Raw genomic sequence first — 26274 nt, forward strand, 5'->3', positions numbered from 1 at the left:
GGTCTTGGAGTTGCAGGTTCATTGCAAATTATGCTGTGTCACCCTAAATCACAGTGGCTTTAAAATTATTAATTAAAAAGAACTGATTTCTAGCATTTTAATTTTTATTGAAAAATTATCTTGTTTAAGAAATTAAAACATATTATTATAATTATTAGGAATTTTAATTAATTAATTGAGATTTTATGGTACAAGACTGATTATCTAAAATAAAAGATATTATTACCTCTTAAGCGTCCTATATAAGATAAGTTATATTGTTGGTTTTGTCTTTACTTATTAAGAATTTATTGGTTTATATTATGATGGTCTGCATGTAACATTCCCAACCATAGCGTCAATGAATATTCATCTATAAATATTTCTAACTTTGACATTATTTATTATTACATGTAGCTTAAAAAATATATGGTATTCCTGATTATGGTGTCAATAAATAAACCAGTAAAATAAACTTAAATCAATGCATACATATTTATTTTTAGGAGAAAAAAAATGTATCGTATATCAAATTTGTAACAATTATATAATAAAATATTAAAAAATATATATAATAAAAATATCTAAAAAAAATACGAGAGACCAACAAATAAATTCAAAAATTGGCTTCGATATCTAAACAAAAAGAAATAAATGAAAGGAGATCAACATAAAAGTGTGTTTTACCAAATATATCCTTTGCCAAAAAATAGATTGGGCTGTATGGGCTTGGGGTCATCCCGGCCCAATCTGTTTTCTGTTTTGCTTTTTTTTTTTTTTTAGGCTGCTCTAATACAGCTAATACGGACTGAGCTGAACTCAACCCGATCACTATTCCAAACCAGTGGAACGGCCGAGTAGCATTGACAAATGAATTATAATTCACAGCTATTGTAGTAAGTGAATTTTAATGCAGAGGAAAGATAGAGTGCTGAATGAATTAAGCTACAAAACGGGTAGAGAAGAAGAGGGCTTAACTGGTCTGCTGGAGCTCCTCTGTTTCTTCTTCTCTTCTTCTGATCTTTCTTCTCGGTCTTTCTGTTTTTTTTTGTGTTTATTATCCTCCCCTGTGTTACTGTTTTAAGTCTGGAAAAGCCCCCCTCTCTGTTTTTGATCGTGGTCTTCTTTGTTCCCCCAGTCCAGTGCGCTCCCACCTGTTCGTTCTCTGTTAAACCTCCTGTTCTTGGTCTGTGTCTTGTCAGCTCTCCCCTGTTTCGTTCTTCTCCCATTCGCGTTCGTCCAGTGCGCTCGTCCCCTCTGTGTGTATTTCCTTTCCTGTGCCCCCCCGTTTTCTTATGGTTTTTTCCTCGTCTCTGTTTTTTCCCCCTGGTATTCTTCTGGTCGTTCCTTTGTTCCCCCCTGCGTGGCCTTTTCTCTGGCTTTTATAGCCAGAGAATGCCAAGCGTTCGTGCATCGTGGGGGCGAAGGATAGCGGCTGGGAGACGGGGTCCATGATTGAAACGGTTTTGGTGCCTTCGCTGCTGAGAAACGGCGCCGTTTTCTCGATTAAAATGGCTATTTTCATTTTGGGCTTAACTTAATTTCTGCAAGTTTTATAATCATCAGCAAATTTCCCTGGGAATTTTATTGTAACTGGACCCCTTAATGTTTTTCAACTCCTTTCTCCATTAACAAGCCAAATAATATTAACATTAGAATGATTCAGATGTCAAGGAATTCTAAAGGGAACATGTTTATTAGAAAAATAAATCAGAAATAATAAAGAAAATATATCTATACACTAAAAAACCTTAAGTTGCAAAAACTTGATCGGTTAATGCACTAAAATAGTTAGAAATTCAGATTTTCTGGTCCAATTTGTGCATGCTAAACTCGACTAGATAGGTTAGCTGATGATCTAAACTAATCTAATCATGAAATATTAGAAGTTATCCATAATATTTCTTTATAAGTTGTCTAATATTTTTTTTTCTATTTACAATTATTTTTTTGGTAATGTAAAAAATTAAAATTATTTTTCTATATTTCATGTTTAGTTAGTGTTATAAGTTTATTTTTATTATAAATTTAATATAATCTTTTCATGATAAATTTTAATTTAAATATAATCAAATTAATATTCTATAATTAGATTATCACTAAAACTTATAAATGATGGCATTGATATTTTATGAAAAGTAATTGTAATTTTGATATATTGTTTTTTTTTTTTATTAAAAAAATCATTTCATTCTCAACAACTGAATACCTTTTCGAATTTTCTTTTGGAAAAGGAAAAGTACTAAGAACTAATAAAACTAACTATGAAAGGAATCTAAAAATAATATGAAAGGAGTCTCCTTGAAGTTGCCAATTTCGAACAATGGCATCACTTACAGGTTGTATTTAATGAAACAATAATATCATCAACAAACCTTATACAAGTAAGAATTCCGGTCCATACATGTAACAGGAGTTCCTCTGAAAATATTCCACTGCTGCAACTGTGGACACATTTTGTGGGATGCTTGGAGCTTCTCAAACAAGTGCATTTTCATGGAGAAAAGGCGGGGAGCCAAATATCTAATTCGGTGGCAAGCACGTTCTTCGACGTGCATTTGTTGTGAGATGCCAATCAAGCCTTGACACTGATCACAAATGAACCTGTTCATGTGAATAACCACAGATATGGTGAGATATTGTAATTCAAAATGCAGTGTTTCATCAAGAAGAAGAGCGGTAGAGGCAGTCACTTCAACGCTCACAATGACAAATGCTAAATAACTTCCTACATCACTATTACAAATTGAAGCCAACCTAGAATTTGGTTCTGGTTATGTTTCTCTGTTCTCTTACTTTCTCAGAACAATGCAACAAAGTAATGATGGATCATCTCTATCTCCGACAAGTTCATCACAGCAGAACAACAAAATCACTCTTCAAAATTCTGCTTGTCTGGATTCCCATTTTCTATAGTTCCACCATTATGTATTCCTGACAGAGGAATGATTTTTACACATATTGCATGTGAGAACTCAAAAAAATGGTTTTTTTTCTACAGCAACTATCACCCAGTCTCTACCTTCCAAACGGAAAACTCAAATCTGCAACTCCCGAAACTTATACAGGCACAAATCTGCAGGTCCTCTTGTTTGCTATTCTCAAGCCAGTCAATCAAAGTCAACACAGTTCATGCATTTCAAAAACAACATGAACTGAGGTTTTGGTTTGTGGTTAAAATCATGAAAACAAAATTTCTACTCATAATCCTTTCTTAATTTCCTAATAAGAGATTAAAATCAAAATTTAATTAAAATTTCATTCTTTGATCAATTTTTTAAAACAAGAGTGTTCAATTTTTTCTCATTTTCCTAAATATCAATCTATACAAGATGGTCACATAGTGACAACACAAGGATGAAGATGAGAAGATGTGTTTGATGTATACATTTTGAGTTTGGTTGGTTCCGGTTCAAGAAACGAGGGGCTTTAACAGCCATGGAGAGGGGAAAAAAATTGTCCGTCTGCTTGGTTTAACCAGTGACAGAGGTTTTATCTTGCCTTTACTTTTTCACTCAAACATGGAAAAGTAGTAAAGCAAGCATTTGGTGCTAGCACTCCTCATGCAAACAATAATAAACAAGTGATATGTTCTATTGTGAACAAAAGGATTTGTGAAATTCAGTTGATCGCATTAAGAAGGCTAAACAAATGATGAACTTCGGTAAAAATATTCCAGTGGAAATATAATCTAAAAGACCATGGAACCACTTGAAAGCATCCCATCGCAGATGCAACATGGACTCAAAGTTCCACGGTTTAATAATTCAGCAACATCAAAGTTTGTTAAAAAAGGAATTCAGCAAGCAAATTTCGCTTTATAAATAAAACACTAGCAGCTAAAATTCCTATAAGCTAATCATAATTCATAATTAATAGTTGAATGCACACACCAAATCTTAATATTTCTTCATTGATTAACAAAATGCGAAACGAGTAGTCAAGATCTAGCATACTCACACGCGGGAAGACTGGAAATATCAGCAGAAACAGCACAAGGAATCCCCAGATTCGAAAGCGCACCCCTTATAATCCCACAAGGAAAATAGCAATACATGCTCATTGCTTGTGCACCTTTACTTTCAGGATCTTCCATTCCATTCTCAACCGATAGATCATCCCCCGACATTCGTGATAGCCATGGAAACTTATTATCTTGCAACACAAACGTACCCTAAACAAAAACAAAAAAGAAAAAACACATACTCAAAATTAAAAACCCACAAATAAGAAATAAAAATAATTAACAGAACTTACTCTATGATTAGTCTTCAAGTTATCAATCTGTTTCTTGAACAACTCAGACCAGAAATCTTTGCATATGAACTTAATTGCCTCTAAATGATCAGTAAAACGAGGCCGTTCTATTGTGTACCTAATCAAACCCAAAATTGAATCAGCAAGAACAAAATGAAACAAATAATGGGGGGTTTGATACGGTGTGAGAGAGGGAGAACCGTACCGTTCCGAGAGCTGATGGCCTACTTGATAACCAATGGCTTCGATGCGGCGGGCAGCGAGTTCTGGTTTGTTAGCGTAAAATCGAGTGCAGTATGATGACACCATTTCTGTCACTAGACCATCCATGCAACTCTTCGATACTTCTCTTCCCATTTCCTTTTCTTTTTTTCTTCTTCTTTGCCCTCACTAAAATGAAAAAATATTTACGGTTTGATCTGTTTTCTTCCTGTTTTTTTTTTTTTTTTTTTCAGAAGGATTGGGATAGATGGGCTTGGGGTACAAGTACTCGATTTGGGCTGTAGTATTGAGTATGAACTCCAGTTTTTTTTTTTTATTCGTGTTATTTTTCATTTTGGTCATCTGATTTTTTTTTCTTTGATTTGAACATTTCGGGCAAAATTGATGTCTAATTACTTCTAATTTGTTATAAAAAAAAGATTCATAGACATCAAACCAAAGTATAAACATGGAGAAAATAAGTGATGCTTTGAAAATTGTCATAAGGTTCACATTTTCAATCTCATAAGTTTTTAAAAATTCACTTTTTATACACAACTTTATTTTTTTTGTTTTTCGATCATTAAATTAAAAAAAAAGAAAGAGATTTTTTGGATTTTGGTTGAAGAGAGAAAAATTATTGATGTCAACATGTCCAATTCAATAAAAGAAATTTCACTAAAATATTCTTTTGCCTTTACTTTACCTACGAGATTGATCTGGGCTCCATAGGGTTTTTAAATTTGAGTTTTTTTTTTTTAATGCTTATTGGTTTGTTTAAGTAATGAATTAGTTTAGTTAGATATGTAAAGTATTTATAGGTAAACAAAATAGGTTGAAAAATAAGTTATTGACCTCTATTCAACTTTTTAGAAGCCCTCTAAATCACTAGATTTTTAACTTGTAAGCAACGTATTATCTATATTTTTTTAAAAAAAAAACAATCAAAGGACAAACAATGCATTATTCACTTTTATAAAAATAAAAAAAATAAAAAGAGGCCTTGCTTACATGTTAGGCCTTCTTTTTTTGGATAAACATGTTGGTCATCCATGCCCAGGCTTGTCCTTTATTTGTTGAGTATAATTTTATTTCTTTTATTTTTTCATTTCATTTTCATTTTAAAAATAATTATATGAAGTTATTCATATTTAATTATTCAAGTTATTAGTTTAACAATTTAAACAGGTTGCCTCAAGCTTTTTTTATTTTTTTTATTCATTATTATTATTCAATATTGAATTGTTTAAGAATTGAGCTTCAGTATATAATTCATTTTGTTTTCTATGGTGTTATTCTATTCTCATGACTTGGTTTGGTTGGTTAAATATTTAAATTATTTTTTTTTAATTTTATCATTCAACACTAAATTGATTACAATCAAACTTTATAATTTATTTTAGTTTGTTTTTATAGGTTATCACAGTCTCATAACTCGAGTCGTGGATTTGACAAGTTAACTCAGATCAATTCAATATTTCTATCATTTTAAAAAAATTAAAAAATATTAACTTAAATTTATTTAAGTTAAATTATATTTTTATAAATCGTCTCAATGATTTTTAATTCACTAAGTTGCATCAAGTAAACTCTATATATATATATATATATATATATATATATATATATATATATATATATATATATATATATATTACTAAAAAAACATGTTAACAACCCCTTACTTTTTCCTTTTTCACCCTAAAAAATATAATCCATCTTGCAATGTAATGTTGGCAAATGATCTACTTTGTATTTAATTATTGAAACCATGTTGTTTTAGCGTTGTTGATGACCTAGTGATATGAAACCTGGGTTGGGTCCAACAACAATAAATAGAATAGCACGATTGAAACTCAAACCATATGATAATTTTTTTAACTAATAAATATATGATTGTGAAAAATTAACAAACATGAAAAATAAAAATAATAAAATTGAAAATATAGAATAATTAATTAATCATAATATTTCAGAATACAAATTCTGTGTCATTTATTCATCAAAATAAGATTGGATCATCATCAAACAAAAGGGATACATTTATTCTTTCACGAGAAAGATTCAACCTAAAATATATGGCATGGAATTGTTAATTTATTTTTCCTCCTGCACATGCACCTGGATTGCTTCTCACAGTACACACTCTCGCAATGCAAATCAGGAGGACAAACATCGTCGAACTCACAGTCTTCTTTATACAGACATTCCCCTTTCGTTATGGCCTCTTGCTCCTCCTCTATCTTCCCTGCCATCGTCTCTCTCGATGCAGCACCATTCCTAATACCTGCAATTCATTTTTGTTCTTCTTAAGTAATGTGTTTCTCCACAATATCGATGCTCTCATCAAAGTTTCTTCTTCTTCTTTGATTTTCTTTCATTTTTTAAATTTTTTCTTAAAAATTCATCAACTTGCAAAGAGAGAGGGAGACTTACAGCTGCATAAAATGACTAAAAGAAGTACGTACAGCATCAGCTTGAATGAAGTTTTCTCCATTTTCATAAGAATAGTGCACCTGCTCCTCTTTTTTTCTTTTCTCTGTGCAAAGACTTATGGCTTGATTTGTAGGGAGGGGGAGACTTTGTTTTGGTAAGTTACAGAAGAGATCGTGTATACATTTTTGTTTCCATAAACATAAATCTACTTTCTAAAACATACATTAATATTTATGGAAGAATATTTAAGTTCTATCATTATAGTTCTAATTTTTATTTTCTACTAATTTGGACATAAAATGTTATCGGTCTTTAGTTCATTACGGGGGGGAAATCTCAAAAGTTAGTGTTTATTTGTGGAAAATATATTTTAATTTTTTTTTAAGAAAAACAGAAAACTAATTAAAGAAAAGATGTTTACTAACTTAATATGAAAATTATTTTCTCAGAAACGGGTGTTTTCTAATTCTATAATTTTTTTTAAAAAAATAAATTAAAAACATCAAAATATTCGTTTTTCAAGTTTTAGATTATAAAAATAGCAATCTAGCTATTTTGATTCACCTCATATTTTTAAAAATTTTGATACACACTAGTTGGAAAACTGTTCTAATTGTTTTTGAAAATTATATCAATATTATAAGATTTCATGTAGGTAAAGACAATACAATATAATTTTGATAAATTAATAACCATGATTAAATGATATTTTTATTTGATCTCGTTTTAAATTTAAAATCTAAATAATATATTGATTACTTAATGAATTTTTATGGTTCTAATAATATTAATTTATAGAGTTAACTGTATTTTGAATTAATTTTTCAGAAAAATATTGAAAAAAGTTTGAAACATATATGCTTTCTACTCCATATTTTGAAAGAGAAAATATTTCAATTTACTCTTTATTTTTAAAAATTTCTCTAGCTAGTATATTTATCTATAAATATTTAGTTCCATTCAAAAAATCAACTCATAATTAAAACTCTAACTTACTGTTTTCTTATGATTCAACATTAATTAAGAGTATCTTCTTATTAGTTTATGTTTTTTTTTTAATTAAAATATTAGTCTATTTCTGAATAGTCATATGAGTGGCTCTCTCAATATAATTTGTAATAAATATAAAGTAAGAATAACATGTTTTATTTTCAGCCTGACCGCATCCAAATCATTAAAATTAAAACATTACAAGTATATCCCAATCCAAGCATCAAAGTTCATCGTATATTCACTCCTTCAAACATCCTAAGCATCGAATGAGACGAAAACATGTTAACTATATATGTGTGTATTTATTTTTTATAATCCCCATACTTTTATCCAATAATTGGAATATTAGATGATGTTGAAAAAAAAATTATAAAAACATTAGTCTAAAAATCTTTGGCATAAATACTTGCATATAATCAAATTCATCCAAAAATGTTTTTTTTTTTAATATGTATCTTGTGTAGAATGTAATTGGTCTCGATCCTTTCTATAGTTCTTGTGATTAAAAAGAAAATATGAAAATAAGGAATTAATAACAGAAAATCAATGCACAATGAAGCCACTTTATTATTACTTGAGAGCTCAGTCTACAGTCCAAACCCCAGATTAACTAAGAACACATAAATTTGCTGGTAGACCACTCCCTATTCCCAAATTAAAATGTGTTCATAGAAATTATTCAGCTTGTTGACCTAATTGTGCTAGCACAATTGCACACACAACGACCAGCAGTGCACTGTGTCACGGTGCACCCATGGCACAAGCTCGTGCAGTCAGAGGGAACTCTACATTGCCTTTGTTGCTGCTTTATTGAGAACTCCCTCGCGTTAGCTTCATTGGGCAAGCCTGCCATCATTTGATTAATTAGTATCAATATATATATATATAAAAGACTCAAACAAGAAGATAATAGAGATAACGGGTGCTGTTTTCCATGAAGCAATCTTCACCGGAAAGAATTTAATTTGAAAATTAACAAAGAGATATTGCATGTCGGGAATTACATGATGCAATGAGTAGAAGGGCAACGAAGAAGGCAAACTTGACGGAAGCTTTTTCCATCTGGTTGTCTGTTTTCTAGCAGGATGGGGCTTGAGATGTCGACTGGGAGCTGGCTTGGTCTGGAGTCTGCTCTCTTTCTTCACTCTATGTTGTGTGTTACTGCTGAAGCTTCATGCCCTATTTATAGGGGAAGGCATGGGCTATTTACCAGTATTCTTACCGTAATTGGCTCCAATTTAATTGTTTCTTTATTAGGGAAATAGATATGGTTCCCTTTTATGACAAGATCATAGAAAATATATATACCATCTTAAATTTTTCTGTTGCAGATTGGCAAATGGCAGATATGGCGAGTTTTATTTTTCTTTTCAAGAAAAGAAAATTGATTTGTGTGATTTTCCAGTCAAATTGGTCTTGACTAAATTTATTTTTTGAATATAGTGTTAGGTTTTGAAAATTAAAAAAAAAAACGTATAAAAACATATAAAGTATAACAACTTCTTTGTTTCTTAGAACGAGAACTGCAGCAATACACATTTTAACACAGAGGTGGATGGTATTTATAAAGTATATATAACAACATGGTAACAAATTGCATGAAATTATGTGCTATGATCTGGAAGATATACTCTCCATCTTGGTTGATTTGAACACTATCTGGGTGATCTGGTTAGATTAGAGTCGTCCATGCATGATATGATCATCCATAGCTGAAGTTTCCTTGTTGCCATGAATTACCATCTTGAGATCATGAATCAGTTGCTATTGGATCTCCTTCGTCTTCCAGCGTATAATCTCCACTAATATACGCTGGTTTGCAGGAGTTTTCATCCTTGTTTCTCCATTTTTTTTAGTAACCTTGCCACTCCAGTTACTACTAAGCTGCTGGTTTCTGCTACTGCGCGCTAATACCCTCCCTCAAACCATGTCGGGATAGGGGGCAGGGTTTGTTCTGAAAGTAGCTGAGAGCGGTCTTGGACATTGGTTTGGTGAAGATGTCTTCTACTTAATACTTGATTATTAGTGGGGATGTGTTGAGTGAAGTGTAAATCGTTCATGCACAAAATGATAGTTCGATTCAATATATTTACTACGAGCGTAAAATACTATTGATTTTTATAATAATATTATTGATTTTTTTATGATTAATCATATACATAAATTTTTTTTTTAAAAAAAAAAAAAAACCTTGTTAAAAAATCAAATTACCGCGCAACAAAGCCATAAATAATTATACTATTAGTTTTTTTTTTTTAATTGAATGTTTTCATGATGTAGCCATTCTCTGGAAATTTTGTGGGGTGGAACCTCTTTAAAATCTTTCAATCCCGAAGTAAACACAACATTTCAAGGAAATTCGAACCAACCAACAAGGAACCAAGCTGAAGAAAATAAAGATCAAACAGAACACACCATTTTAGGTTACAAAACCAATCCACCAAACAAGCATACTAGGGTTTGATCTTTTATTCAGACCGAGTACTGGTCATCAGAACTCTCTTTATGCTAGAGGGTTGATATATTTGCGACTGCATTGTCAGGAGACTATGGCGGTGCTGTGGCAGAGTGAAGCAGTTCAACCTTGCAGACCAATAATACCTGCACAAGGAATGACGGAGTCAATATAATTCGTCTTTGGCTATATTCTAAACCTTTACAATTATGAGACAATATGACAGATTGATGAAACCATGAATCAGAGCCGAGAGAGTGAAGATTCGTAGACACTTTGAACACCATTTCTTGATAATTCTTCTAACTCAAAACAATGTCATAAATAGTTTACAAACATGGCATGTTATTTTGTTTAATGTTAGACAATAAGCTTGCTACTTACCGCATGCTACTCTGCCACCAGCATTACCGGTGGTTTTGCTGAGTTCATGTCCTCCTGCAAATAAAATATCAACAATCTATTAACATAACTTGCTTAGAAGGACGCAATAAATTAGTAGATGTGGAAATCATAAAGTAAACAGCTCATGCTTTGCCTATACTGGGAAAAGTCATGAAGAAACATAATCTTCAAACCCCTTGGAAACAGTAAATGAATGAAGAATCTTCTTCCTTTCCTATTCCAAACTAGTAAAAGTAATCAATTAAAATAGCCTGGCAGAAGGCAGAAAGCATTAAGAAACAATCAATCACGACAGCAACAAAAGACATGATGCTGCTTAATTACAATTGAAGGTCCACTTGGGAAAAGATAATGATCATAGGCAAGAGTACCAATAAGGCAGTGCTGTGGGAATCACTGATCCCTTAAAAAAAAAAGTTCCGATGCATGTTTTTGCTAACCAAATTATTATGTTGAGTTTATATTCAACAAATTGAAACTATCATTTTGAGAGCAACCAGACCCTCCGAAATTGTTTGCTTAGAGGAATCGAGACTCATAAAGCTAGATATCCAATACTAGTTAAGTGTCAGGCATCCTACTCATCATTCATCAGCACATACAACAATGTCATCAGTGAGTACAAAAGCCTTGAAAGGAAAAATCGATAAATTACCCTTGCCAAGATCATCAGGATCTCCATGAACAACAACAGCCCTTCCAATAATGGAATGTGGTCCAGTAAGAGGAATCTGTTTGTCAATGATTGTGAAAGTAGCAGTGCCTGATCACACAAAAATTTAAAGTGTCACAAACCCAACAAGTGTGAAACCAGATTTACTAACAAGGCACCTGTCTACCACACCAAAATTTGGTCAAAAAGACTAATTTAAAATGTTCACAAAGAATATGGAAAATGAAACCACTCAACAAAATAAAATTGTTATGAAAGCTTATGTTGTAAAAGTATAATCCTGGTGCTTTAGAAACTATTTACAGAAACATGGACAGCGATGCGTACCATCATCACCAACAGTGACATTTCCCAGATCACCAGCATGACGATTCTCATCCTCAGGGGCACCATGCTCCTTGCCTACAGGATTAAAATGCGGCCCTGCAAACAGAACTCCAAATAACTGAGCATAAAGGATGTCGTGGAAACAAAAGAAGATTATTTAATTTTTCATTTTACATTGGTTGCTTAAGCATTTTGGGAAAAAGAAGTCCAGTTATTCAGCAATACCAGTTGACATGCAGCCATTTGTGGTGTCTCCAAGGGCATGGACGTGGAAGCCATGAAGGCCTGGCTTAAGACCAGAAAGGTTTCCAGTTACAGTAGTTGGGCCTGAAGAAAAAATGGTTCAGATATCATTAACTATCCAGAAAAATGAGCAACAAAAATTGCAAGACCAATTGATTGGAGCTTTCACTTACCATCTCCTTCTTGGGTAAAGAAGATGGTGCCACTCACACCTTCACTGCTATTAAGAACAGCTACAGCCTTCACCATTTTTCTATGTGATCTAAAAGAGACAAGAGTTAGGACTGCACATCTACAATCACCTAAATTCATTAAAAAAAACCACACAAACACCACATCCTGACCGAATACAACAAGGGAACAAAAAAATAAAAGGCACATTGCACATGAACGCCCGCCAAAAGATTCGCAGCTCAAAACAGCCAAATTAAAATTTAAACTTCTATGCGCAAGAGTACACGTCAATCATACCTACTAAATCACTCTAATCGAGGCTAAAGAACCCACAAAACTGCTCCAAACAAAGCTACAAGTACGCAAAGTTGATGATTCCAAAACAAATTAGCACATCTTCAGTATCATTAAGTAGTTCTAATTTATACAAAATACCCATTTATCGTAAAAAATTAATTTTCTCTCCTGCCCTTTGTCTATTCTATCTACAAAACCCAAACAAGGTACAGATAATTTTATATATGAAAAAAAAAAAAAATGAGGTCTAACAATACCCAGATTACCTTTATTAAAAGAACAAAACTTGAGAGAGATCTGTGGAAAAAAAAAAAAAAAACCCACCAGCAGTAACAACAAAAAACACCAAATCTAAGTACCAACTCAACACTTTGTGAATAAAGAGAGCACATATGATAAAAAAAAAGAGATAACACTAGTATGATCATCAAGCTACTACTAGCTAATCACATCAAACAAATCATAAAAGGCTGATCTTTAAAAAGTCAAAGCATAATGAAGCCAGAAAAAAACACAGGATTCTGATCAAAGATCAGATAATCACGAGATGATAACTAAGACCCTTGAATGTGATCAAAGAAGATAGTGGAAAGGTTGAAGCTTTACCTCAGAGCACCCCTTAGAGAGAGAGGGAGAGAGACAGTATGTTTGTTTGTTGAGTTTGAGAGTGAAGGAGAGTGAGGAGATAGGTGTTTTTTAACCTTTTTTTATAGAAGGGAATGGTTCAATACTGGACAAATGAGAGTCTGGTAAGCAAGACTTCCTTTCTTTTAGTTTTACCCCAACCACCCACTCTAGGTAATTTTCAAGTGTGGTGAAAATGAATGCATTGCTGACAGTAAAGTTAATGGATTTATTTACAGTAAGGTGACACCTGGGATGGGATGGGGCTACTGGGTTTTAGTCAGTCCATTGGGCATCCTAGCGTAATGGCTTCTTTTTCTATTTGTTGATTTTGTACATCAACATAATAAATCATTACACTTTTTATTAGCATGATTATAATAATCGAACCGGACACAGGTCCGAATCATGTTTGGATTTATGACAAAATTTGTTCAGGGAAATTGAATTCGTGTGGCTGCCATAGAATACGTTGTACGTATCAAATTAAATGTATTTGGTTACAGTTATGTCTCGTTGCCATAGAAAATTTACATGAGTGGAAGTATGGAGCCAAGAGTAAGTTAGTTGGAGATGAATAGCTCCCAATATGAAGCATTAAAGAAAATTATCAGCTAGCTGATATGAACATGTAGGGGAGATTTCCCAACTGCAATGAGTAATGTGTCAGACAACAGCTTGAACGTTACATCAGAAATCGGACTCAAGATTGGCCTTGGAGTTGGAGTCAACCTCGAGCCCTCTTCGAGATGCTTGCCATAGCTGGTTCTCAACGCCTAATTTCCTGAGCTCCATGAGCCCGCGCTCAACTGCGCATTGGAGTGAATCATAACCAAGTAAATTAAAAGAAAGATTGCGAGAATGAGGAGAAGGAAGATGATTGAAACTAGCAAACTACTTGATGTGGAGAAGGAAGATGATTGTGTTTAACATGTGAGTGTGTGCGTGTGTGCGTGTCGGATAAGGAGAGAGGGAGGGAGATTACCATCAACTGCATCGTGTGATGAGGAAGACCGACTGCTGTGATTGATCCAGAATTGCAAACGTTCTTCTGCTATGTCGGGTTCCAGACCATGGTTTTTGGCTCTTCTCCAGAAATATGTAAGCCAGGCCTGTGTGTGGATACCGAATGAGTATTTGAGAAAGGACTCATGAACACAAGTTCTTCCCTAAACCGAATCAGAAGGGTGAAGGGCTAAAGAACATACAATGGAAGTATGAATTTGATGAGATTACATTCATTTCACATGTTTGGCAGCAGAATTATGTTAGTATTATCGTTTATTAGATTGTCTCAAGATCATTAGATTGCATTCGGTTAGTATCTCATGACAAACGAGACAAATACAAAAGGATGGTTGGAGAGACAAAGAAATCTGAAATATTTTTTGTGCAAATTTGTCCTTAGGTATACAGAGACATGTCTTCTCTGTCTCTACTATCTCCGTCTATCCAAATGCTACCATTTCAGAGATCTGAACATCACATGTTGGTCCAGCAAAACAAGAAAACCAAAAAAAGTTTGCAGATCAACGAACTTTTGCTCCAACTCAACTTTCTCTGATATTTTAACGATTGAAACATGCTAATTTGTATGCAGATGCTATCATACCTGCTTGAATCGCACGTCTTCGGACTCCTCCTGGCTCAATTCTGAAAGAATTTATTCTTATGATTAATTTTAGCCAACAGTACAATACAATATATTACTCAATAGCAGTGCCAAGACTACAAGCCTTTGTAAGAGAGAAACTTCTTTCATGATCATGTTTTCAGCAATGGACTTACCAAATGCTTCAAGATTTCCATCGCCGGCTAGTTTAATTTCATCTTCGACCATTATAATGAGATATCAAAGAAAACAAGTGAACATCAAGCAATCAGATTGAGTTATGTATCAGTAATGAGATATAAATTAATCTTAAAATATAAAAAACAAGAACTCAGAAAACCAGAAAAAAAAAATCTAAAATAATATAGATTTTCATGCAGAAAATCATTCGATTTGCAAGCCATAATTAATTCATACCTGATTTCATAAAAGTCGTCCAACGTTGCTGAGCCATGGCAAGAGCTACTGCTTCCCCTACCTTGAAAAAGAAAGGAAAAGGAAGATTCAAGAGCTGCTAAGAAACCAGCACTTTGAATAGCCACTTGTCTAGAGATGAGCCAGATTATTTCCTTGATTAATTCAGAAATGTTTTCTTAAACATGTTTTCCTACTAGAAACCATGTAGAGCAACAGGAGATTGTGCAAAATAACCTGGATTAAAGCAAACTTGTTTTCATGAACTGATACTTGATGCCCAAATGACAGTAACAGTTAACTATCCAAAGCAATCTTTGATTAAGAGCTGTACATTTCATGAACAAAAGCCTAAAGGGGTTCCACTGGCTATTAAGTTGTGTTTGAGGCCATAAGAAAGCAAGCAATGCTGCTTTTAGTGTCATTTTACAACATTCGGATATATGGATGATCACTTTGATATAGGGCATGACAGAACCTGATAGGAAGTTGATGAGTGATAACTTCAATTATTGAACCATATGCATTCATTATTTTAACATGATTTTGCTTAGCTAAGACTAGAGCTTATAGCAAAACCAACAGAGAAAACAACTGCTATTCGACAACAAATGAGCGAGGAAACTTCCAAGGGTGCGTCAGAAACCTTTAGTGAAGCCAGTTCGCGAAGGCCTTTCTCAACTAGAAGCATACTCTCAATATTTCCATCTCCTGAAAGTTCATTTCCTTCTTTTAGAACTCTCTCTCTTTCTTCTGCGTCATCATTTACTGCTCCAGAAGAAGCAAACAGAACTTATTGAGTAAACTGACCATTTGAAACAAATATATAGATATATTTGAACAAATCCTCACCAGATGAATTCTCATCTTTAGCTCTCTGTCCAGCGGATAATACAACTTCAACAGGTAGAGGAGCAAAGGATGACCAGTACTCATATCTTGCTCCAGCAATCTCTGCGAGAATACCTGCAAAAAATTGCAATCCACAAGTTGGTTTTAGAAAGGTTTCTTACTTAAAGTCTGCAGAATCAGAAGTTTAGATTTAGATAAAAATTCAAAAGCATGGGAATAGCAGTTCCAAAAGGCCAAAAGCTCAAATGGTTTTACCATGTTTAACACACAAGATCCAATATCGTGCAAGCCAGCACCTCTTTAGAACAACTTCTTCCTAAGATGAAAACTGCAAATCACATTACTAGGACATAAAGGAGTACAGAAGAATAAACAATGAGATGATAAGAAGCAAAGGTTGAAGAGAAAACCATCTCTTCCTGAGTCAGTATCATTCGCTGTGTCATGTTTTGGAGTGACTTAGCTTCAGACTGAACTTCAAGAAGTTGCTCAATCGCAGATGCGGCCTCATCCTTAGCAACCTAAATCATGATCTTGGAAATGTGAATTATACTGACAACACCTTGTCATGAATCTTTCAAGACGGGTTAGAAAGAAGAGGGACAAACATACAACATAAAATTTGTCGATACCTCAGCTTCCAACCGAAGGGCCTCTTCAGGTTTACTAGTTTGTTCTGCTACTTTCAAAGCAGCCTGCAGTAAAATCGTGCTCGTGCTTCATATTCTTCATAGGTACCAATGATAGCAGCTGACATCTGTACTAGTAATGCATATGTGCAAGAAAACATGCTAGCTTGTTTTTCTCTAGGGGGTTTTTCTATCTACCTTCTGGCATTTATTGCATTGTGATAACTACAAAAAACAAAAGCATATTGTAGTTCCAAACTAACATGAAATGTTTGCTAAAGATACGAACCTCCCTTTGTAGCAGAGCTGCTTCCTTTCTGGTGAAACGAAACAAATAATGATAATTAGAAAATTAAAATACAATGAGGCGTGATGGATAAAAATTTCAATATTGATGCTTGCCTGCTTAAAAGTTTGGCTTCTAAGGTTACACCTTCACCAAGAGTAGCAACCTGAAGAAAAACATAGCATGAGACAGGCTCGAGGGGGGTGTGTGGAATGTCAAAATGCTCTTGCCAGCATAAATGTTTAAATGCTAGCAACCAAGAATAGGAGGAGAAAGCAAAGGAAACAGACAGTGAAAAATTAAGGATATTAAGTTACAAAAAATATGGAATCAAAGATCAACTCAGGGCTGAAATTCAAATACATACTGCAGCAAAAATCTGCACAGTTGAACTTCACCAACATGAATATAACATGCTTTCAATTGTCTAATAGCTAGAATGGAACAGATTCCATCAGAATCTGCAGACACATTCACGCAATAGTTTTCTTGTCAACCACAAGAAAAGTACCTGTCTCTCGAGCTGCCGAGCTCTTGCCTCTGCCTCTTCATACTTCTCCGCCGCAAGCCGAAGCTGAATGGGGAGGGCGGGGGGCGCAAATTATGATGGAGAACCAAAAGAAAAATATATGATAACAGAATCAATATGAACCATTCATTATCATTTTTTCTCCAAAATCCATGGACAGCCTTTATTGAGTGAAGATGTTGTGTAAAAAAATTATCTGTGAGAGATTTTACTATCTATCATATTAGCCAATTGACTAAGGCAATTGATGGACCTTCTATAAGTCAACCACCGATCAGGAGATGAGAAAAACAGATTGACATGTACACGAAACACATTTATTTTCTTTAAATTGGAACGTTCACAGTATGAGGAGTGCCAACTGCAAAGACACATGCAAATGTAGATAAATGCTGGCCCACCTTGTCAAGTAAACTTTCATTTTCTTCCTGTAGCATGTCAATCTGCAATAAAATTCATAGACAATTAATAGAATCTCCAAAACAGCAAAATCTTCCATGTTTTCCCAATTACGTTGAACTCAAATAATGGTTATTTTCTTTTACATTAAATTAAAATTTGGGTAAAGTTGAGCATATTTACAGCAGACATTCACAGCATATTATTATTATAGTCGGCTATGAAATATTCCATACCTCATCTTGTAAAGCAGAAGTTGAATGCTGAATGCCAGAATCTCTTAAGTTCATACTTCCCCAGTCTAATGACAGCCTGCAACCATAAAGTCATATGAATTAGTTGCATTTAAACTCGTAGAACACATCTGCCTTTGCCTTCAAGATCTTGAAATTAAAAATAATTGCAGTTGCAGACGGGAATTTCATTGTTTAAATGTCACCAAGAAATCCATGCTCTACATTATCCGAAATTGAAATCTCATTTCCTTGGTGGCACTATTTCTCTTCTCTTTGAATACGAAAGTCATGTCAAACAGAAAAATACTCATATCGTTTAGAACTGCCAATCAAAGATAGTCATCCCTTTTTTTTATTATTTTTTGGGATCATGAATGTTCAAATCTTATGCCAGATAAAAGGTGGAGGAGAAGTGAGTAATGTAACTATAAATATTGTAAGTAAAAATATGCAGGTTTAGAGCCTCATGATACCTTCTATCCTTCGGGTGATCTGATGAAGCCATAGGAGAGACAGGCCTTAGTGATATAGTTACACTTGAAGGTATGGGAACTGTCTTGATGCCGAGGCTGGTAGCTGAAGTAGAACGAGCAGATGGAGGTTGTTCTACAGAGTTAGTAGATGATCGACCAGAACGAAGAGATAGAGGTTGGTCCATGGAATTGAAGGATGGTCGTCCCACCATTCTGGAACGGGCAGATACCGGTTGTTCAACGGAGTTTGTGGGCTGGGATGGCGGGGCTGCTAAAGACACTTGTGCTGATGATGGTTTTTCCACTGTATTGACAGATAAAGGCGATCGACTACTGGTTGCTGACTGTGTAGATGAAGACTGTCCAGGTCGGCCGGTACGAACTACCTAACAGAAGTTCACGTTTAGAATAACATTGAGAAGGAAAATCAGTATCAAACATCAGCTGTTTAATTAGATCTTAGCTCCATAACTTATCTATAAAAACTAGTTCTACAAACAAAAATCTATCAGCATCATAAGCATGAAATAGTTAAATAGTTAATCACCGCAGGAGATTGTGATCGCATTGACTTCCCACCAGCACGTCCGATGGTCAGCCCGCTAGCCCTGGAGCCATAATCATGTATAAGCTCGTCATTATCACTGTCCTCATCCACTGGTTGATATGTCTTTCCCGGCACACGAACTTGAGCTGCAGGTTTGGTCTGCAGGACCTCATCAACTGATCGGTATGTCTTTGCCGGAACACGAACTTGAGCTGCAGGTTTGGTCTGCAAGTCCTCATCAACTGGTCGGTATGTCTTTGCCGGCACACGAACTTGAGCTGCAGGTTTGGTCTGCATTTTGTAATGTAAATCAATACCAGAACATACACATTTCAATCAACTATCTCATCAGAACAGGTTTCAAATTCTTCGAATCCAATATTCAATACTTCAATAAAGAACCTCCCATTTGAGGCCAAGTTCCAAGTAAGCAAACAACCATGCTTGATTTTTGTATTTTCTAACATTAGCCTGACAAAATAATTATGTCCGAGAAATGAAAAACCCCCAACTTACCATTGGCGACCGAGGCTGCATTCTCCTTCCACCTGCAAGTCCAATGCTTCCAATGCCGCTTGCTTGATAATCATACGAAAGATCATCGTCTTCATCATCATCATCATCATCAGCTGTCTGGTGTGACATCACCTGCGCAAGCCTCTGCGCCGCAGCCTTAGTTTGTGCTTTCTTCATGTTGTTACCCACCCCAGCTGATCCTGACCGAGCATGGTGCATACGCAGTGGGGACATGGATGGTGATGATGGTGTCCTCGGCGTTCCTTCTATGCTAATTTGCCTTAGATACACTGGCTTCATCCTACGATCCATGCCAACTACAACAAAATATTACAAGATTGAAACGCAATAAAAAACAAACAAAGATAGAACCAACCAGATTGGTTAGAGAAGAAGATAAACTTGATTGATTTAGAAAATGATGATCATTGACTGCTAGTTTCTTGAGTTATATGCATTTGTTCTTTACGTGAAAAGAAAAATCATAGAGCTGGTCAGTTTGAAAATTCAAGTCAATTGTGGTGATGGGGTAGTGATAATGGTTGAAGGGAAGAAGATTAGGGCAAGAACCCTTCAATCTTTTTTATGTTTAAGAGTAAATTTTATTGTGTTTGGAAATGAAAAGTGGATTAATTTTAGTGAATTGGAGAGATATGATCCGATTGATAAGGCAAGGAAGGAGGGAGGGAAGGTAACCGAAAGTGGAGGTAATTTTAACGGTTAAGTTTGGAAAATTCCTTGTTGAAAGCCACAATGTCATCAAATGTGAATTGCACAAGCTAGCTATGGAGTTTGAACCAATCACCATGTGTATCTGACAAATAGGCTAAAATTATTGAGTCGATTTTAGTCCCTAGATTCTATATGATTTGTCTTTTCAGGCATCAAACTAGATCAATATCATCATTAGGCCCTCTATTTATCTCTTTGGGTCGATGTCATTGTTCTTCAACGCGAGTAAAAGTTTCTCAAACAACATAAACTCCTGCTGATCAGGCTGCCAGGCGCCAGCACGATTACTTAAAACCCTTGGGTGGGTTATGATATATATATATATATATATATATATATATATATATATATATATATATATATATATAAAATAATAAAATATCAGATATGCAAGTTACTTCAATATATTTTCTTACATAAAAATTTAAAATTTAAATTGAAAAACTCATGCAAACAAGATCAAGATATTCAATAACATAAAATAAAATATGCATCTGATTGTATTTATTGAACTTATTTATTTAAATAAATAAAAAATAAGTATACACTTTAAAAAACTCATGATTTAAAAAATAAACACAAATAAAACTGATCGAATAAACTCGCGTCATAAAAAATATGACATAAGGTCAAACACATCAACAATATAATTTAAAAACAAATAGTTTTTTATTTAAAAAAAAAACCTTTATTTGTATAAAGAAAATAAAGATGAATTAGAATAATGCCTTGAAAAATAAAATACAAACTGAACAACTAAAAAAAACTTATATTAAAAAAAAATATGCAAAAATTATGACATAAGTCATAAGACCGAGATAAACTAATAGAAAAAACTTAAAAATAATCACAAAACTAATATTAAAAAAAAACTAATGCAAGACAATAAGATCATACAAAGCTGAATTCCCAACAAATTAAATGTCAAGAGATAAAACCAAGAAAAGAAATGACACAAAAGGATAAAAAAATAATGAGGGTGAGTAAACGATAACTAAAGGGATAAGAATTTTAAATTTGATAGTTTAATTGAATAGAAAAATAGCTTTAATAAAAGAATAAGAGTCAAACTGAAAAAAATAAAACAACAAAAAATTTGATTAAAGGATAAAATCAAAAGAAATAAAACTTCAACAAAAATGTTAAGGATAAAATTAGAAACTTAAAAAAAAAAGGACCTAAATGAAAAATTAAATATATGAGAAATTGCTACTAAAGGACTAAAAGGATAAAAACTTCTTTAAATAAAAAAGGAAAGAAATAAAAAATTAATATAATGAGAACTGAAATTGAAAAGTAAAAAACAAAGAGAACAAGGGTATACAGTACAAGTCAGAAAAGGAAAAAGAAAAAAATCAAATGACCACCAACGACAATCCAACCACCTTGAGCTGTCACGCGTCATTTCAAATAAAAAAGGATATAACAACGCATCCAGAGAGATGGTGAAAGGCCAATTACGTCCACCAGTCAATCCAGGTAGTTCTTCTAATCCATGACCTGAGCTGATTCCGAGTTGAATTTTAAAACTAGAAATAAAACTATATTATAATTTATAATCCTTATACATGTGGTAATATTTTATTTCACCTTCTATGGTTTGGAATCTCAACATCAACTCTATAATATTATGATGGAATCCACGTCCAAGGAGCTATGTAACTGTTCAAGGTTCAGTTGCTAACGAAATCCTTCCTGCAACCTTTTTTTTTTTTTTTTTTATTGTTGTTGTTTTCATATTTGTTACATCTATATAAATATTAACATCCCACGAAATATTTAAGAATTCATTTTTACGTAAGCTTCCAATTATAAATGATGACAATATAATTTTTTCAAAAGCTACCGTCAGAGCATAGCCTGAGTCAAATCGGTTTTAAATTAAACCGGAAAAATTAATGATTTGATGAAATTTAATTGATTTGATTAAATTAATTTGCTTTTTAATTAATTTTGTTAAATTAATCTGATTAATTTTAATAGATAATATAATTTTAATAAAAATAATTAATTAGAATTAACTTGATATTTTATAAATTAGCTTGATTATCCAATAATTTGAGGCTTTTAGCCTTAGAATCGGATTTACAACTATGGTAGAAAATATAGAAAAATGTAAGTTAATTTATTATTATTATTATTTGTTATCTTTTTGTAGACAAATCTCAACAACATGAAGACTTCAAAGTTCAAACTGAAAACACAAGCATCACCACAACACCATCAACATTCCACTTCTCAAGACCCAACAACATAATTCTCTACAAAAATTCAGGATTAGGGCTTTTCTTTAATCCCCGCAAAGAAATTTTTTTCTTAAAAAAAATGCCCAATATTCATAGAAAGGGGCTTGTGTTGGAAATCCCTATCTCACAAAACCCTAATTCAACTCTCAAAGAAGGGACCTTTGTTGGGCCAAGTCTCTTCAATTGGCTCGTTGAATGTCATGGGTTTTTGCATAATGCGATTCTGATCTTGACTTCTCTTGCTTTTGTAATCTATTTGGCATTTCAAGCTAAAAAGAGCTTTAGGAAGCTTTCAAATGGGAGATCATCTATAATGATTGCCTATTATTGCAGTCTTTGGCTTGTTAGCTTGCTTAATTTTGCTTGGTCTTGCTTTCAGGTTTGTGGGTTTCTTCAATTTAGAGTCTTAATGGGTGATTTTTTATGTGGGTTTTTAATATATTTTCTGATTTTTTTGTTTCTTTAATGCTAATTGCAACTTTGACTATGATTTTGGATGCCCATTTCACTGTTTTACTGTAATCTTAATTGCGTCTCTGAAAAAGTTCTCAGCTTTATGGGTTTGTTGTTGAATTAGCATTTTGTTTGTGTATTTCTCGATTGTGTTTATATTTTCATTCATTTAGATTTTGAATGGTTGTTTACTTTGTGGTTTTTCCGAATTAGTGGAAAGATCAATGTTGCTTGATGCTGTTTTTAGGTTTCTAGTCAAAATTGTTTTGGATACCAGTTCGGATGATCTTAAGATTAACAAGGCAATTTAGAATGTGTTTGATTCTATGCATGTTACCCTTTTCTAGCATCCCATCCATCAAGATAGTCAATTTGGAACTTTGATTATTCGTGCATAAAGCTTATGTTAATTAGGCAGAATCTAGGGATAATCTAAGTGGTAGGTTAGCTTTTTTTCCCTTCCTGATTGGTAGCACCGTAGCAGTTTGATCATATCTCATTTGGATGTTTTTGGAGTACTGATGTGTGATTACCATATAATCGTTCTGATGGATTGAGAATATTGATGTCTTTTGGTTTATATCTATTGTTACATGTTTAATGTTTCGTGATATGAGTTATATTTGGTGATCCATGAACACATTAGCTGGTGAAATTATGTTTCATTCTGTGAGTTTAATCTGGTAAGAGATCATCATGGGTCAGTATTTGTATGTATATCTCCATTGTACATTGCCCTTTTCTCTTCCCTACAGAAGCACAAATGTCAATTCAAAATGTTAGAGATTCAAAAGGATGGTATATTGAAAGACAATATAACATGTTTGCGGGCACTTACTACAATAGTAGCCTTCCTCTGGAGTACCAACTATTTTCCAGTGTTAATGACTAATCTTTTGTATGAAATTATTTTCTTGTGTGTGGAAAATTGGTCAAACTATAGTGTAAGGTTGAGGGTGCTAAGAGATTGTGATCAGTTATGAAATAGAGATGCAATCAGGAATTGGTAGGTTGTACAGCAATATTTTAGTCTTGCTGCATCTTGTAACTTTTCAAGGGATGGCTGGCATGTTCATTTTGCCCATCATCTGACGTACTTATTTCTCCATAAGAATGTGTAAGACTGCATGCTATTGTAATGCCAGCTTTTGCAATAATCAACCAAGTGACATTCATCTCTCTCTCTAATTGTCCTAGATGATTTTCCATCTTTGCCATTTGCAGATAAACATCTGTTAAGCCTTGTAGCCGCTATCATTTAGATTAATGAAATGCTATTACATCGTTAGAAGATAGTGTAAATCCAGTCATGCCAGCATAAGGCTTTAATCTTTGGAGCTTCTTCTTGCATGTACTGCTAGGCCCTTTGTCTACTACACTCACATTACTTTTTCTTTTGTTGATTCAGGCATGGGAATGCACTCCCGGAAAAGAATTATCGTGGAATATCTTATCATTGTTTACAACATCAGGAATGCTGTTTCTGGAAGTAAGCTTGATCGCCTTTTTACTGCAAGGAAATTATGCGAGTGGATTGGAAGATTTGACACAACCTTTTGGTGTCTCAGCCCTCATTGTTGGTTTGGATATATTCCTCAAGGTATTTTCTTTCTTCCTATATACACCTTTGTTGTTCTCTTAGTAGCACTTCTCTGGCATTGACAAAGAATGCTACCATCAGATAGGGAAGAGATCTTAAGTCTTCTTTTTTAGCGTGTTGCATTGACACTTTTGACAGTGAAGCCAGGTAATTCTTGTGCCCTATTTTAGAATGGTCAAACAAATGCCAGCACTCTTGAGTTTGAAATGCTTGTTGAATTACTTGTCTAAGCTATGATGCACATATAGAATACTGGTATCCAATCTGTTAAAACCTTTGGCTCTTGTATGTTATTGCAACGAGTCTTACATTGTGATTGTATTTTTCTTACAGGCTGTATACCTTTTTGGATTTGGGATTCCTCTGTTCATTGATAGCAGTGACCATTTCCATCGCATGAAGTGGAGCTTGTGGGTTATCCACAGACTTGTGCTGACTGCTGTTTATGGGTTGATAATGTTCATGTATCATTCCAAGTGGAGGGAGAGGCTACCCGGTAAGTTTGTCTAAAATTTGCATATTGGCACAATCAATTTCTTGTCCATTTCAGAGCTGTTTTTTTATAACTTTTACCTCTACCCTTTTCACAGCAAGACCTGCATTCTACAATTATATTGCCATTATGTTCATCTTGAATGCGCTGGCACTGTTTGCTTGTGCACTTACTGGACATGGGGCTGGTTTTGGTTACTGGTAATTATGGATCGATCTCCTTATCTCCTTATCACAATATTCCATTTAAACCTTTCAGTAACTGTGTGGAGTTTGCTCTCTAAGTGCTTTATTTTCCCTTATGTTAAATCTTTCTTGTACAGGTTGTACGGGATCATAATTGTATGCTACCATGCCTTTTACCTTCCTCTTCTGTATGTAACCTTTTTAGCAGACTTTTTCCAGGTAATCATAATCATTGGTTCATTTTTTCCTTGTTTTTCCAAATTTTGTTTGCACTGTTTATGCTCTTCTGTATTTAACATATATGCTTTAAGATGCTAGAAAGAGTGATTAATTAGTGGTTGCGCTTTTGATGACCATAGGAGGAAGGTTTGAATCTGGAGAATGTATACTATTCAGAGATGAAAGATGCTGGTTTCTTTGACGATGACTGGGATTGAAAATTGAAAATTACCACTGTTTTGTCTGGAAGCAAATATGTTGTGCAATGTAAATAGAAGTATGGCCACTGGAATGTAAGAGAGATTTGATCAATTTTGTAAAACATGATCGTTCATGATAGATGTGCATTTGATGTCCATGGCGTATAATAAAAATAAGTGAACCGTGAAGGTCTGAAGGTCTGTTTTGCCCCAAGTATCGTTGATGTGCTAGTTTCTTCTTGGTTGGATTATACTAGAGGATGGTTAACGTTTGGCTTGGCTGGTGAGGGAAGATGGTAATTTTTTTTCTCAGTCTCCCCCCTTGGTTCAACCCCAACCGTGTATGGCAAAACGGCATGCTTAGGATATGGACGTTACAGGAACTTGCACCACTCAGTCATTAACCCCCAGTGGCCTCTTTACTTCTATGGTCATTTTTTAGCTAATTTGCAACTAGATTTGTTCCATATCTATGTAAATTGAGAAAATTAGTTTCGGAGCAACTTGGGTAAATTTGCTGGCTGTCAGGATGGTTAACGCATTAGAGCGCGCTGGCTTGCGCCTAATTTGGCCTGAATCTTGGAAAGCT

General features: G+C 34.0%; 4 protein-coding genes across 6 annotated transcripts; 1 reads left to right on the plus strand and 3 right to left on the minus strand.

The window, feature by feature from the left end:
- Window positions 1–2244: 2244 nt before the first annotated feature.
- On the minus strand, window positions 2245–4674 carry LOC118051414 (uncharacterized). The gene is made up of 4 exons (XM_035062055.2): window positions 4442–4674; window positions 4237–4354; window positions 3940–4153; window positions 2245–2583 (listed from the first exon to the last, which is right to left on the minus strand). The coding sequence occupies exons 1-4, from the start codon at window positions 4591–4593 to the stop codon at window positions 2555–2557; spliced, it is 513 nt and encodes a 170-aa protein (XP_034917946.1). The 5' UTR covers window positions 4594–4674; the 3' UTR covers window positions 2245–2554.
- Window positions 4675–10251: 5577 nt separating this feature from the next.
- Window positions 10252–13202, minus strand: LOC118051413 (superoxide dismutase [Cu-Zn] 2). 3 transcript variants are annotated; one of them, XM_073409573.1, is made up of 8 exons: window positions 13047–13124; window positions 12707–12737; window positions 12143–12231; window positions 11952–12053; window positions 11727–11822; window positions 11382–11489; window positions 10706–10759; window positions 10252–10467 (listed from the first exon to the last, which is right to left on the minus strand). In XM_073409573.1, the coding sequence occupies exons 3-8, from the start codon at window positions 12216–12218 to the stop codon at window positions 10445–10447; spliced, it is 459 nt and encodes a 152-aa protein (XP_073265674.1). In that variant the 5' UTR covers window positions 12219–12231; window positions 12707–12737; window positions 13047–13124; the 3' UTR covers window positions 10252–10444. The 3 variants fall into 3 exon arrangements, with proteins under 3 accessions (XP_073265674.1, XP_034917943.1, XP_034917945.1); XM_035062052.2 differs by lacking the exon at window positions 12707–12737 and having other exon boundaries at window positions 13047–13202; XM_035062054.2 differs by lacking the exon at window positions 12707–12737 and having other exon boundaries at window positions 12143–12222; window positions 13047–13184.
- A 279-nt stretch (window positions 13203–13481) lies between these two features.
- On the minus strand, window positions 13482–20331 carry LOC118051412 (uncharacterized). The gene is made up of 18 exons (XM_035062050.2): window positions 19558–20331; window positions 19042–19332; window positions 18495–18880; window positions 18022–18097; window positions 17788–17829; window positions 17369–17431; window positions 16974–17023; window positions 16861–16888; window positions 16575–16637; window positions 16353–16463; window positions 16198–16258; window positions 15943–16056; window positions 15737–15858; window positions 15094–15154; window positions 14853–14894; window positions 14677–14717; window positions 14050–14176; window positions 13482–13873 (listed from the first exon to the last, which is right to left on the minus strand). The coding sequence occupies exons 1-18, from the start codon at window positions 19867–19869 to the stop codon at window positions 13755–13757; spliced, it is 2109 nt and encodes a 702-aa protein (XP_034917941.1). The 5' UTR covers window positions 19870–20331; the 3' UTR covers window positions 13482–13754.
- A 2100-nt stretch (window positions 20332–22431) lies between these two features.
- On the plus strand, window positions 22432–25882 carry LOC118051410 (protein CANDIDATE G-PROTEIN COUPLED RECEPTOR 2). Its single transcript, XM_035062048.2, has 6 exons — window positions 22432–22914; window positions 24397–24588; window positions 24922–25084; window positions 25179–25281; window positions 25404–25485; window positions 25626–25882. The coding sequence occupies exons 1-6, from the start codon at window positions 22615–22617 to the stop codon at window positions 25701–25703; spliced, it is 918 nt and encodes a 305-aa protein (XP_034917939.1). The 5' UTR covers window positions 22432–22614; the 3' UTR covers window positions 25704–25882.
- The last annotated feature ends 392 nt before the right edge of the window (window positions 25883–26274 follow it).

This window comes from Populus alba, chromosome 5 (assembly GCF_005239225.2).
Source record: "Populus alba chromosome 5, ASM523922v2, whole genome shotgun sequence".
Lineage (NCBI taxonomy): Eukaryota > Viridiplantae > Streptophyta > Magnoliopsida > Malpighiales > Salicaceae > Populus > Populus alba.

Excerpts from the sequence above, each read along its gene's own strand:
- LOC118051412 (XM_035062050.2), bottom strand. The coding sequence starts at position 19,869 with ATGGATCGTAGGATGAAGCCAGTGTATCTAAGGCAAATTAGCATAGAA. Across the intron at positions 15,859-15,942 it reads TAAAGATGAGAATTCATCTG|TAAATGATGACGCAGAAGAA; the intron begins GTGAGGATTTGT and ends CTTCTGGAGCAG. Across the intron at positions 14,895-15,093 it reads GACGACTTTTATGAAATCAG|ATGAAATTAAACTAGCCGGC; the intron begins GTATGAATTAAT and ends TAATGGTCGAAG.
- LOC118051413 (XM_035062052.2), bottom strand. The coding sequence starts at position 12,218 with ATGGTGAAGGCTGTAGCTGTTCTTAATAGCAGTGAAGGTGTGAGTGGC. Across the intron at positions 11,823-11,951 it reads AAATGGCTGCATGTCAACTG|GGCCGCATTTTAATCCTGTA; the intron begins GTATTGCTGAAT and ends TTCTGTTTGCAG. Across the intron at positions 11,490-11,726 it reads TGTCACTGTTGGTGATGATG|GCACTGCTACTTTCACAATC; the intron begins GTACGCATCGCT and ends TTGTGTGATCAG.
- LOC118051410 (XM_035062048.2), top strand. The coding sequence starts at position 22,615 with ATGCCCAATATTCATAGAAAGGGGCTTGTGTTGGAAATCCCTATCTCA. Across the intron at positions 24,589-24,921 it reads GTTTGGATATATTCCTCAAG|GCTGTATACCTTTTTGGATT; the intron begins GTATTTTCTTTC and ends TTTTTCTTACAG. Across the intron at positions 25,085-25,178 it reads GTGGAGGGAGAGGCTACCCG|CAAGACCTGCATTCTACAAT; the intron begins GTAAGTTTGTCT and ends CCCTTTTCACAG.
- LOC118051414 (XM_035062055.2), bottom strand. The coding sequence starts at position 4,593 with ATGGGAAGAGAAGTATCGAAGAGTTGCATGGATGGTCTAGTGACAGAA. Across the intron at positions 4,355-4,441 it reads GGCCATCAGCTCTCGGAACG|GTACACAATAGAACGGCCTC; the intron begins GTACGGTTCTCC and ends GGGTTTGATTAG. Across the intron at positions 2,584-3,939 it reads TATTTCCAGTCTTCCCGCGT|GTTCATTTGTGATCAGTGTC; the intron begins GTGAGTATGCTA and ends TCACATGAACAG.